The sequence below is a fragment of the Dreissena polymorpha genome, chromosome 13, assembly GCF_020536995.1.
Source record: "Dreissena polymorpha isolate Duluth1 chromosome 13, UMN_Dpol_1.0, whole genome shotgun sequence".
NCBI classification, from domain to species: Eukaryota; Metazoa; Mollusca; class Bivalvia; order Myida; family Dreissenidae; genus Dreissena; species Dreissena polymorpha.
The window spans coordinates 23,472,918-23,487,192 of NC_068367.1; the positions used below are offsets into that span (position 1 = coordinate 23,472,918).

The 14,275-nt window shown below is 33.9% G+C and overlaps 1 protein-coding gene across 11 annotated transcripts in view; it reads right to left on the minus strand.

Annotated features, from left to right (window-relative positions):
• Positions 1-992: 992 nt before the first annotated feature.
• Positions 993-14,275, minus strand: part of LOC127854932 (band 4.1-like protein 5) — a 49,729-nt gene continuing 36,446 nt past the window's right edge. For 3 of the 11 annotated variants that reach the window (XM_052390042.1, XM_052390040.1, XM_052390039.1), the window contains 3 exons: positions 13,377-14,177; positions 9,082-9,150; positions 993-7,156 (listed from right to left, as the gene is read on the minus strand). In XM_052390042.1, coding sequence (XP_052246002.1) covers positions 6,953-7,156; positions 9,082-9,150; positions 13,377-14,177 — 1,074 coding nt within the window. In that variant the 3' untranslated portion in view covers positions 993-6,952. Of the gene's footprint in view, positions 7,157-9,031; positions 9,151-11,949; positions 11,996-13,376; positions 14,178-14,275 lie in introns of those variants that run through there. The other 8 variants (XM_052390048.1, XM_052390047.1, XM_052390051.1 and 5 more) reach the window with 6 other exon arrangements.

Sequence of the window (14,275 nt, forward strand, 5' to 3'; positions counted from 1 at the left end):
CTTTTATATTATTTATATATTTGATTCCATCTAGCTCAATAATTGATTTTAGTGTGTTAAAACGCGCGCGCGCGCGCACACACACACGCACGCACGCACGCACGCGCGCGCGCGCACACACACACACAGTATTTTAAACGTAATGACGAATCTGGTCCAGGATTTTATAGTTTTCCTGTTTAATATATAGTCCAGGACATTTCCTCTATAATCATGCGTGTAGGCAAAAAAACCCGGACCAACCATCTCAGTGTTTTTTAAGGCAATTTCGGGGCCGATATTCGGCCCCATTCCCTTCAAAAAAAGAGTATATATTTTTCCCCCATTTTGTAAAAAAAATCCCCTCCAGATGTTAAAAAAAAAGTTTTTTTTTATAGAAAGAACTGTTTCATAATCATGATAAATATATCTCAAATTTATTTCATAAATAACTAACAAAGTATATAACTATAATTTATATGATTTTTAATTATTATAAAGTGTTATATTAAATTAGACTAGATTTTCCCAAATCAGTGGACTTTTCACATGAATTGCATTTTTCTCCCAAAATGGCCAGGAAAAGGCCTGATGTATCTATATTGTGTCAATATTTGTTGATAAAAACATTCCGAATTGGTCCATTTTATTGATAAAAAATGCTCAAATTTGCCATTTAATCGATTTAAAAAACGCAATTAGACTCAAAATGGCTAAGAAAACTGAGACTGTGCATGAAGGCTGAACTGTCTGAAACTAATGTTGAAAAAATCATTGATATACATTTCAGAAAAAGGACAGAGACATTCTGCTGTGAATATTATATTCATACAAACATGTGTATTCATATAATAAATATCATTACATATAAAAGAGTGAATTTTTAATTTTCCCCTTTTCCTAAAAAAAGACGCATTTTTTTCCCCTTTGGACGGGCCCCGCCACCATTCCCCTATAAGTGAAAAAAAACACTGCATCTTTTGAGGCGTTATATACCGTATAAACAAGACATATTTCGATGCGTGTGCTTTATTACGACTAGTAAATTTGTCTTACATAATACAGTTTACGCAGTTACAGATACTGATAATCAATAATTTTAATATATTTTACCGAAATGTACAAATGACCAGTTTACCAGTTAATTAATACAAACTTTTAAGCTCTAGTTAAAACACATAAAACTCTTAATTTTTCAGAAAAAAAATCTGGATATTAATGGACACATAATAAAACCAACTGATGCGTGACTGTGACTATAATTGATTGCTTGATATAAGTTCAATGAACAGCTTTTAACACTGGATAGTAAAAAATTTGATTACACAATGTCAAAGTTTCAGCTATAAAATATTTCAATTCTTTAGCAATAAAAATAGATAGTTAAAAAATAAATACATGTATTGAGTTCTAATTTTAAAACAAGAAAGTCCACAAAACATCACAACACATTTCATAAACACATATGAACATATTTAAACGCTTCATTAAAACAATATAAAACTATTGAATTGGGCACATGAAATATCAGTAGGCACATAAAAGCAAGGCCTGATGGTGATATGTTGCTGATATGTGAAAATCATTATCAGTTTTCTCACCTACAGAATAGCAAAGGCAAAATCTTGTTAAGTACGTGAAATAGTGAAATTGCTAAGAATCTCTCCTACTCACTTATTACAAATAAGATTAGCAAAAAAATGGTAAAACCTCAGATTCATCAAATGAGGTAAAAAATAAATACTTCATGCAAATGACATATGAATTGTATATACAGGTAAAAAATATTATGGCATTTCAGATTTTATAAGGTAGTTTACGAACCAGTTACAAAGCATTCTAGCATTACATTTCTTTTTGAACAATGCTAAAACATGAAAGCATGTTATTAGCAGCGTTATACAAACCTAAGATATTAACACAAACTTGTAACAACACAACTAGATTTCAGCAGTTGTTTTTATACCCTTCACACAGTTCAGAATTATAAAAAAAGATGAAATAACATTTCTGTGTTTGAGCTACATAATATTAACACAAGTTTAATCTATTTAATGTGCAATCATGTGACCAATCGTTTTAACCTTAAGGTAGTACTTGTCAATCAATAATTGATAAGATATATCAATTGCATTTACATTTGAAAAGTCAATAAAAGTACATCGTTGCATAGCCACATCTGATGACTTCAATTACTTGGACCAACTAGCCTATACAATTTGACCCATTATGCTCCTCTCCATAACTGATGGAGAGGCAGAATGAAAAGAATCCATTGCTGGACGATGTCTGATAATGGCCAGGGCTATTCAGTAGGTGAGAAATCTGTCAACACGCAAGGACAATGTAAAGGCTTCACAAAACTTAACAGCAATATACAGGTATATACAAAACATGCAAAGTAATGGGAATATACTTCTATTAAAATGATTTATTACAATACAGATATAAAACAATTAAGATGATACACTGATTTAATATATTAAACTTCAATCACACTTGTGTATGCATGTATTCAAAACAAACTATGTAAATATTATTGCTTGAAAGGTCATTTTCTTATCAACTTATTGCATTTTTAAACCTCTGTTAGTAACAGACAATCAGCATTTTGACTTTGTGCAGTGCTATTTTACACTCTTCCACATAAAAATCGAAAGAATGGAAAAGGCTTTCTTAACAAGTCTGAAATTCAATAGGCTTGCAGAGAATACAGAATATCCGATTCCTGCATTTGGTGAAATCAAAATTAGTCTCATGATAAAAATGCTAATGTTTTATTGTCAAAACTTGAGGTTGTATTTGAGATATGAGTAAGCTATTGCCCTAACCTTTTTCAAAATGCACAACAAGATAAAAACACTTATTTTTGATATTGTAAGAAATCCAATATAAATACACATACAACATGTAGTTGCATACAGGATAAAAGAAGCAAGAATTTCTCAAATGAAAATAAAATGGCACAGGTCTGGTACATGTACATACATACAGGTGATAATGTTGAGGAGATAGGGAAATATCCGATTCTATAGGCAGTAAGTGAAATATTTATTTAATGATACCATAAAATAAACTTACATATGTTAAACTTACAGTTTAAATAAAAAGATAGAGATTAACATCAACTCCTAAAAAGCATTTTCAAGATGACACAATATTGCCTACAACCGTTTGAAAGAAAAAAAATAAACACAAAACACTGAACAAAAATACGTAATAATGAGAAAACACTATTTGTTCACAACCAAATCTGAAAAGGAAAATATAATGATTAAAATAATAGACTAAAAATGATTTTCTCACTTCTCCAAGTCATTTGGCATTAAACTGCAGTTAAAAACAATAAAACACAAAAGATGTACAAATCACACTTCAAAATGTAAAAATTAACAAACTTTGCACAAACTGTTTAACAGTATTTTTTTAATGTTTAAAGTGCACATCTTAATAAAATCATGATAGAAATGTAACATTTCACTGAAAGAAAGAAAATCTATATAGCTCAGTTGTAACAATAATCACAGTGACCATGGCTGACTAAAAGATACATCAATCTATCAACCCTTTGCATGCTGGGAAATTTGTCGTCTGCTAAAATGTTGTCTGCTGAATTTTTAAAATGAGCATTTTCTTTGATTTTTTTTCAAAGAATACTATCAGAATAGCAAACAGTTTGGATCCTGATGAGACGCCACTGTGATGGATCCAAACTATTTGCAAAGGCCTTCAAAATTCGGTTCCAGCACTGAAAGAGTTAAAACCACTTAGACACTTGTGTGATACAGGCAATGTTCAAACCAATAAGACTTGTGTGTGATTCAGGCAATATTAAAACCACTTAGACACTTGTGTGATTCAGGCAATGTTTAAACCAATAAGATACTTGTGTGATTCAGGCAATGTTCAAACCAATTAGACACTTGTGTGATTCAGGCAATGTTTAAACCAATTAGACACTTGTGTGATTCAGGCAATGTTCAAACCGCTTAGACACTTGTGTGATTCAGGCAATGTTCAAACCACTTAAACACTTGTGTGATTCAGGCAATGATAAAACATCTTAATGTGAGTTCAAAACATCACAACCATTATTAAACAGGAATGACAACAAATACTGGTTATTCACTGGAATGACAAACTCTGATATGTTTCAATAAGCATTTAACATAATTAACAATTAATTCATATTTAAGAAAAAAACTTAGTGAGATTACAAACAAATGTCATAAGAAAATCTTAAGAGGTGTAGGAGAAATAGAGGATACACATGTTTATTTGTTTCATAATGATTAATTAAACATGATTTTTTCTCCAATAACTTCAGATGCTGTTTAGAGGTTTAGGAGCATGGACACCGAATATGTATTTCATTCATTTCAAATAAAACAAGAGATGTGTTTGTCAGAAACACAATACCCCCTATTGCGCCGCTTTGAAACCATAAATTTGACCTTGAAGGATGACCTTGACCTTTCACCACTCAAAATGTGCAGCTCCGTGAGATACACATGCATGCCAAATATCAAGTTGCTTTCTTCAATATTCAAAAAGTTATGACCAAACTTTTAATGAAAGTTAAAGTTTTAGGAAAGAAAAATACAATGATATTTGACCTTTGACCTTGAAGGATGACTTTGATCTTGACTTTTCCCCACTCAAAATGTGCAGCGCCATGTGATACACATGCATGCCAAATATCAAGTTTCTATCTTCAATATTAAAAAAGTTTTATAACTTTAACCAAGGTTAAAGTTTTGGGACACACAAATACAATGACTGACAGACAGACAGGCCAAAAACAATATACCCCCGATCTTTCAATCCGGGGGCATAGAAAATAGAAAGGCAAACACTTTTTAAATACGAAGCATATTTTACAAGAAACCCCATTCACATTATAATAAGAACAGACCTAACTATGCAAATATTGACTCACTTTTGACATAATGTGTGAAATGCTCTATGTTTATGCATTGACTATTATGTAGTGGACTTGTTCATTTTAATTTTATTCAATACTAATTTAACATCTTATACAAGCACTTATAATGAGATCAGATTAAAATACTCCATATCATTGGTAAACATATGTGTCTTGTTCTGTGAAAGCAGGTCATAATGCATGTGCGTAAAGTGTCGTCCCAGATTAGCCTGTGCAGTCCGCACAAGCTAATCAGGGACGACACTTTCTGCCTAAACTTGATTTTCGGTAAGGAGGAACTTCCTTGAAACTAAAAATACCATTAAAGCGGAAAGTGTCGTCCCTGATTAGCCTGTGCGAACATGAATTAAGCCCAGTTTTCTCAGAACAAGACACATATTATTTACCAAGGCAAATCTCACGAGAGACATAAAAGTTAACGTTTACTTCATTTGTGTTGATGACTATCAAAACATTTATAACAAGTTCTCGTTTGACGGACAATGTTACATAAGTAAAAGGATTTATTTGGTATAATATAGTGCCAACACTACTGGAAGATGCATTGAACTATACTAAATAAGGTATTTATAAGCATTCAATATTGTAAGTTTGATAAAATTGTTAGCAATTAAATACATTTTAAATACATAATATCACTAACAAGTAACATAACTTGCAGTGCAATATCATTATACATGGATGTTAAAAAAATGATGACCTTAAAAAATAAATAAATGTCCACATGTATTTGAGTTTAAAGATGGACTAATCTGGAAGATGCTTTAAGCCTGTTTTTTGCTAACATTAACAAACAAACTATTTATGAATCTGTTGAATGACAAACACATGTTCATGATAAAAGCACAAGTGCACAGAAGTTTTGTACATGATAGGGCTGTAGATATGTAGACTATCATATTGGTACAGGGGATCATAGCTAAACCAATACAGAAGAGTACATATAACAGACTGTACAAATATTGCATTAGAATAATATACTAGTAAATGAACACCAAAAGGGACATATTTGAAAACTTGACTGGACAAGTGTTACAATGGTTTCCATAACTGATATATTTTTTCTTATTATAGCAAATCGAAACAATCTTATTCAGTGTCTTACGCAGCATTTGTTAATTCTCTATTTCTCGGTTAAAACCGATTTTTGTCATTCTTGTTTTTCAGTCATTTTTTCCCCTGATAACAGGCATACTTTAGTTTTAACAAGTTTTAAGTTTTTTAATAGTAACTTAGCACGTTTATATTGTGTTGCAATTGTATTATTTATAAGTACAAATTAATAAATCTGCAATAACAAGATAAGTCGTTTATCAGATTTACTTCTATCTTAATGTAGTGTGTCATTGTGAAATACCCACTCAGCCAGAAAGATTAAACTAAGCAAATGTGCCAAACATCAACAACACATCAAATTAAAAATAATAACCAATATATGTAATGGAAGTCCAGTCAGAATGGCTAAGCTATAAACATGTTGAAAATGACATCAAATAAATCATATGTTCAAGCAAATATCAAGCAGACAGGCAAACTGTGTTGAAAATCTGGTCACACTTAACAGTGTATACAGTGGCATTTATATATTGATACAAAATGATTTTATGTTACATGAAAAGTAATTTATATGACACATTTTTAAGAACATATTTTGTAAGAACAATGAAAACAAAATAGACCTTTGTTATGGAATAGAGCATGGCAATAAGTTTGCATTTCATTCAAAAAAATAATGATGCGATTTAAACAAGTGACAAATGAAAATTAAGGAAGGTCCAAGATTTCTTCAGATACCTTAAAGATCAATTAACTTTTATTAGCATTGGAAGGTAAAGAGAATTCTTGTAATACACAAAATAAGAGAGTATACCAATAATAACATTATCAAAATTATTATTTCCCTTTATCTTGATTATTTGGGTGATTAAATGATATATGTTAATCAGCTTGAATGAAAACCCTCCCTCAATGCACTAGGCCACTTCCTGTTTTCATAACTCCAACAATGTACTAGGCCAGTTCCTGTTTTCATATCTCCGTTGTCAAGGTGACCTTCCGCACCACTTTCGTTTCTTCTGATTGGCTTACGTGCCAGGGTGAAAGTTTATCACCATTCACAATGTGTTCTGAATGAGTCCGACCCACTTTCACTGTTGCACCGTTGGATCCCGGAACACATGATGTTGACATGTTCTTTCTAGCGGCTGGTCTAGGGCCAGGTCTGGGGGGTTCCTAAGAAGATAATTACAATAAGGATAACCCAAAATGTCTGATTCACATATTTCATGAGGACATTATTTGTTTATTAAATTGTTGAACAGCTTGGCCATTATATTTGATATGTGTATGACTAATAGTAATTGAATATGTTTTGGATAGGCATTATGGAAAGTACCAGTATTTTGTATGCTTTTCATCAGACTCTTTTGGAAAATATCTTTGATATTGTTTTGTTTTTTGGAAGTAGTGCTAGCTGGTTGGTGTTAAGGAAAGTAAATTGAGGTTAAATGTCAGCAGGCTATATCAGTAAAAAACCAATCAGTTAAACATCTTAATACAAAATAATGGCCTAAAGTCAAAACACAACCATAACAAGAAACCGTCGGAGACTCCGACGGGTGATGCTCCCCAAAGTTTTTTTTGGTCACAATATTGCATTATATATTCAGATAAAAGAAAACGTCTTGAGGGGCATACCTTTGGACAAAATAATACGATGGATGGTATAGCAACTTAAAAATTTCAAAGGGCCATAACTCACTAAATATATCATCAAACCAGAACCCACAAATAACTTGCGCATCTCCTCAAGGTAGTTAAGCTTCCCATAAAGCTTCATTGAATTCCAGTCAGTAGTTGGGGAGAAGAATTGCACTATATGTACAGTTTATAGAAAATTTCAAAGGGCCATAACTCTGTGAAAAATCATCTGACTAGAACCCACAGATAATATGCACATGTCCTCTTGGTAGTGAAGCTTCCCATAAAGTTTCATTGAATTCCAGTCATTAGTTGCTGAGAAATCGCCTGGACAAGAATTGCACTATATGTACAGTTAATGGAAAATTTCAAGGGGCCATAACTCTGTGAAAAATCATCCGACCAGAACCGGCTGATAATATGCACATCTCCTCTTGTTAGTGAAGCTTCCCATAAAGTTTAATTGAATTCCGGTCATTAATTGCTGAGAAATAGCCCAGACAAAAATTGTGCACGGACGGACGGACACACGGACGGACAAACGAAGCGGCGACTATATGCTCCCCCCAAACATTTTGGGGGAGCATAAAAACATGCAGTTATTATGCGAGTATATTAGACAGAAAATCTTAACTAACACAATAACACAACCTTATGGAAAATTAAATATTTTGAAAACACATTACCATTTTCAATGCTATCTGATTCAATAAATTAATAATTCACACAAACATACTACTAAAATTACAAAGAGTAATCATATTGCATTAGCTGTTCAATTCAAAACACTTTCCATGTTATTTTGTATAAAGAACTTCAATACAACTGTTCCAAGCTATTTAAAACAAATCACACAAGTTGCAGAAAGGTGTTGCAATGATTATTATTATAAAGCCATTATTTGTTTAATGCTCATATAGTTATGGGAACCTACTGCAATTATGCATGTAAATTAAAAAAGAAAATGATTCTTTGTAGATATGTCACATAATAAATAAGACAAAGAACATGGTTTTAAATATTGACAGCCATGTTTGGTTATCAGTTATCATTCATTTATTGCTTTTGCCCAATTCAATTCACGAGGACAGATTCAAGTTAAGCTTACATTTAAATTAATGAGATTTAAAGAGCAATTATGTGCATATGTTTGTTGTGATGTTTTCTTAGACCATTGTGTTATATTACAAGCGTCATTTACTTGGAAAGGGCTAACAGTGCAAATGGAAACACTTCACACAAAATTTACACTTTTCTTTTGTTGATTTTCAGAACAAAAAACTTGTGTAGTTCTTATTCTAACAAAAAACTCAATTTCTAAAACAACTGCACAACAAACTTTAAAAGCAAACGAACAAACGGTCGAAATTCAGGTCAAACACAAGGTCAAACGTGCTTTCTGCCTACAAAGAAGTGAGGAGATGCTATATTCTGGTTGATTTTGAATTTGGTCGCACTTTTTCACCAATGGGATTGTAAGCTGGTTCCCTTCTTACAAGCTTCATTCCAAACTGGTGCCGCATTCTCTGGTATCAAGAAACAAGAGCTGTCAGAGGACATCGCGCTCGACTATTCGAGTGCTTGACAATATAACGTAAGCCATCATGGGGAAATCGTTCATATTCAATAATTTGTTAGACGATTTTTCAAAAATAAAAAAAGGAAAAAAAAAATTTTTTTTTGGGGGGGGGGGGGTAGGGGAGGGGGGGGGGGGGGTAGGGGAGGGGGGGGGGGGGGTAGGGGGGTGATAAGGGGGTATAATGTGGGTGTGGTAATTTATTAGATGATGTTTAAAAAAAATTTTTTTTTTTTTTTTTTTTTTTAGAGGGTGGGGTGGGGGTAGGGGGGGTGGGGGTGAGAGGGGAGTACAATGTGGGGTGTGGTAATTTATTAGATGATGTTTAAAAATAAATATGTTTTTTGTGGGGGGTTAGGTTGGGGGGGGGGGAGGGATTCTGGTATGAGCGTGGGGTATTGTTGGGTGGAATCCATTGTGGTATTCAGGTAAGTGTTGTTATGTCAAAGTAATAATAAAATGTGATCATAAATAAAGAAGTTCTGGCAATTTAAGCAAAATGTTCTATTATCCAAGTGTAAAAGGGGCCATACTTATGTCAAAATGCTTGATACTGTGGTCTGCTCTTGTTTATAGGTTGGGGTCATCTTGGTAAATAAGTATGCAACATATAAAAGCAATATGTCCAAGGATAAAGGAAATATTTGGGGTAGTGCGCAAACTTTAACATAGATTTATCAATAATATGCATATTCTAAGTATAAAAGGGGCAATAATTATGACAAAATGCTTGATAGAGTTGTCTGCTCTAGTTTATAGGTTGGGGTGATGTTGGTAAACAAGTATGCAAAATATAAAAGCAATATGTCAAGGGACAATGAAAATAAATGGGGTAGTACGAAAACTTTAACATTTGCTGCATATTCTAAGTGGAAAAGGGGCCATTATTATGACAAAATGCTTGATAGAGTTGTCTGCTCTTGTTTATAGGTTGGGGTCATGTTGGTAAACAAGTATGCAAAATATGAAAGCAATATGTCAAGGGACAAAGAAAATATTTGAGGTAGTACGCAAACTTTAACATTTGCACGCAGACGCCAACACCGGGGTGAGTAGGATAGCTCTACTATATATATTTCATATATAATAGTCGAGCTAAAAACCAATTACCGACCAATACAAGTATAATAAACTCTGGAGAACTGACCAAACCTTCAAAAGTTGCAATAAAGTAATTGAGAAGATTCATGTATATGCCAGTTATTTGTTAATAAATCAAGTTCTTTGTTACACATTTGTTTAATAGGTTGTATTTAGTATGATTATATTTGCAAGGTCCTAAATACATAGACCGGTGCCACATTTTACATTAAAATGTTCCATACACATCCATTAAATGTTAAAGAGAATATTACAAATCACACTTATTTAGATATATAACAAATTGTCACTATTAGTTGTATCTCTTGCAGATGAAATAGTCTATTTTGGACCAATATGGAAATTGGAGCAATATTTTTAATTTTTCCAAAGGACACATGGTAAACTAAACGAAAGAATAAAAGTACAAAGTATACGTAGCTGCCATGTACAAAAAGCAAATTAAATATCATTTGTGCAAGTTTTATAATATGCATATAAACATGATATTTCATTTATTTCAACACACTATTGTATTATTAAGTCAAGGTGAACAAAAAAATCTTAGAAACTATAGAAACTCAACTGACAAAAATAAATGCCTGGCAACGTTACGCAAAACATGTCTTAGCTATATAAAAAAGAAGGTATCTGATTAAGCAATGACTATTTCTAGACAGAAGATTTTTATTTTCAGAATGGATGATCTCTTGACAATAATTAGAGTAATATTCAGCTTCTTATTCAGCATTTTCCACATATACTGGTACACTTCATTAATTTTTGGTGTCCTCAAGTATTCTTTTGTAAAGGACTCAAGTGTTAGAAATAAGTCCACACAATGTATCAAGCTGCTGTACACACTTCTACTGGACATGATATACCTCGAATGGGCCATGGAAGAATCGGAAATATCAAATACTGAAAGCTAAAGCATAAACTATAAAAGAAGATTCAAATTTTCTTTTTTTTCCTTAATTTCGGTAGAATTAATGTAATTATTTCAATACAGGATGACCTCTGCCTACAGTGGTAGATTTCCCACAATGTTAAAGAAGGGGAGCAGGTTCTTGGGTACAAGATTCCTAGTGCAATATATCCTCTACTCAGCCAACCAATCTGGGCCATGCATCACCTTCTTGTATAATTGCAATAAATGAGTGTGTAGGTAAAGTATATAACCCTTTCCGACTCAGAAGCAAATTGGAAATGGCTATGTGCAAACAGCCTAAAACATGAAAGCCTGCAAGTAACTCGCAGCCTGTTCAAGTTTTATGCTGTTTGCTGCTCATCAGTAAATTAGGATAGGAAATGAAGCCTTTAAAACATCAATTTAGTTAGAAAGGTCTTAAATTAAAATTAACTGTCTAAGGGACTACAAATGCGTTAAAATACATTTCTAAGTGGTAAAGGTTTAAGCACAAATTTTTTAATGAGATTCCGACAAAGTGATGTGCATCACATGCTGACTAGCTGAGATGACACTCAAACAGTTCTACTAAAATTACAGGTTGCAGAGCATTCAAATGTTCTGGTTACAAAACTCCAAACAATGTTCATAGCTGATACATGGGTATGCATGCAAACAACAAGAGGCAATACTCATGGCCAAGATTGGCACAGAGTAGCAATCTATTTCTGTTTACTGGGTAAGAAAATCTTCCCTTACTATACAGTCATGTTAGATAATGAAGTTGTGAAGAAGACATTCATACCTGTAAATGAACCACAGAATATATCATGATGATGTAAACTTCACATATTTACATTATATTTCACTCTTTAAGATTTCAGTGTATACACAATGAATTTTTATTTATTGAATATAAAATATTCATCAACAAGACTTATTTACTGCTATATTATAATACCATGAATGTGACATATTTGGCATTATGTTTTGCAAGGCATTAATTATATATTAAAGATCAACCTATCTTGGTTTTTATGAAAATGTAAATAAAATGGAATGGGTTGTCACTAACAATTTGTAAATAAGGTAAATCATATAATTAATTACTAATGAACGGTCACAAAAGGATAGAAAATCTCTACATAAGAACAGTCAGATAGTTACTTTAAAAGTCCAGCAAACAAGCCATTTGCAAGCAGTTAGCACTAAAGAGGATTTTCAGTGGACACTATTGGGTTGGAAGGTTAATGCCTTTTGGCTATCACATGCTGGTACAAACATTAACATGATCAATCCACTCAGAAGTACACCAGTCTTAAATGAACAATTCAAACAAGGGCTGTTTGTAAAACATGCATGCCCCCCCCCATATGGGCTGTCAGTTGTAGTGGCAGCCATTATGTGAATATTTTATTTGTCACTGTGACCTTGACCTTTGAGCTTATGACCTGAAAATCAATAGGGGTCATCTGCCAGTCATGGTCAATGTACCTATGAAGTTTCATGATCCTAGGCTTATTATCCTTGAGTTATCATCAGGAAACCATTTTAATGTTTTGAGTCACTGTGACCTTGACCTTTGACCTAGTGACCTGAAAATCAATAGGGGTCATTTGCCAGTCATGATCAATGTACCTATGAAGTTTCATGATCCTAGGCCTAAGCGTTCTTGAGTTATCATCCGGAAACCATCTGGTGGACGGACCGATGGACGGACCTACCGACATGTGCAAAACAATATACCCCCTCTTCTTCAAAGGGGGGCATAAATATATACGTAAACCAATCTCAAAAAAAAATTGTTTATTGTATATTTCGAATGAATCTCAACAACACGTTCTGAAAAGCCAACAAGAACATTCAGGTACTAGTAAATTAGATTTCTAGCAGTGAAAAAATAAAATTAAACTTTTATACCAAGTGTAATAAAGGTAAGTAAGATATAGCATTTATATAGCAACAACCTTAAATGACCTAACTTCAAAGAAGTTATAACAATAACATAAATAAATACAATATGTACATTGAAGTTAGTAAATAATTCAATTTAACTCGAGGTACACCAACAGGAAAAGACGGTGTGAATATTGTAATGATATCAAAATTCAAGCAGCCACAGTTTTAGTTGGTAAGTAAGTACTGTTAAAAGTAGGATACACTGAAATCAAGCATTGGACACTTACAACAGTTACAGGCGGGGCTGCGATGTCAGCCTGCTGCTCATTGGTTACTCCCGAGGTCACACCAAGGTCATCACTTAGCAACGCCCCACTTTCATCATCAGGATTATTCATATTTGCATAAGCATTTGTGTTTTTTGCCCCAGCACGAGCAATATCAGAGGGAGGAGCTATGGAGGAAGATATATCTGGTACATTGTCTCGCTTGTTCAGACTCTGAACATTTGGAGGCGATGGTGCAGCCTTCTTCTTTATGGAGGCAGATAGAAATGGGTTGAGAGAGGACCTCAGGGGTCGAGGTGGGGTCATAGCATTCCTTCCTATGAGCTTATCCTCATCCCCAGATCTATTGTCTTCCTCATCATCATCACCAAAAGGGTTCAGATTGGGATCATAGGCAGCTTCACTTCTTCTGAAACTGCTCCGACCCTCACTGCCCAGGTAGGCATCACTAGGTGAAACAGACCTTGACCTATTTCCCACACTCTGTGGCAGGTTCAAATTTTTATCTGACGTTGGCCTTGACCTTGATAATGGAGAACCGTCATGTACAAAGCTGTTAGTGGCCCTAGCTCTCTTGCTTGGGGGTGGGGGCCTAGGAGGAGGGTTATGACCTTTAATAGAGGGTGGGCGTGGGGGAGGCTTTGGGGAACCATGAGGGCTAGGGGTGGCCCCCTGGTTGCTGCTAGTAACCCTTGGGGGCTTGGAGGGGCGGGCAGGGGACTCCTCAGGTGACCCCAGGGGTGTGCCATATGAAGCATGCTTGGCTTGTAGGGGAGATTTCCGCATTTCCACAACATTCTCCTAGAGAAAGAGAGCAAGCAAGTGACAGTCATTATTATAACGAACACACCAGCAATATTTTCATGGAAAAGATTTGAGCATTTGTAGGAAAATCTTTA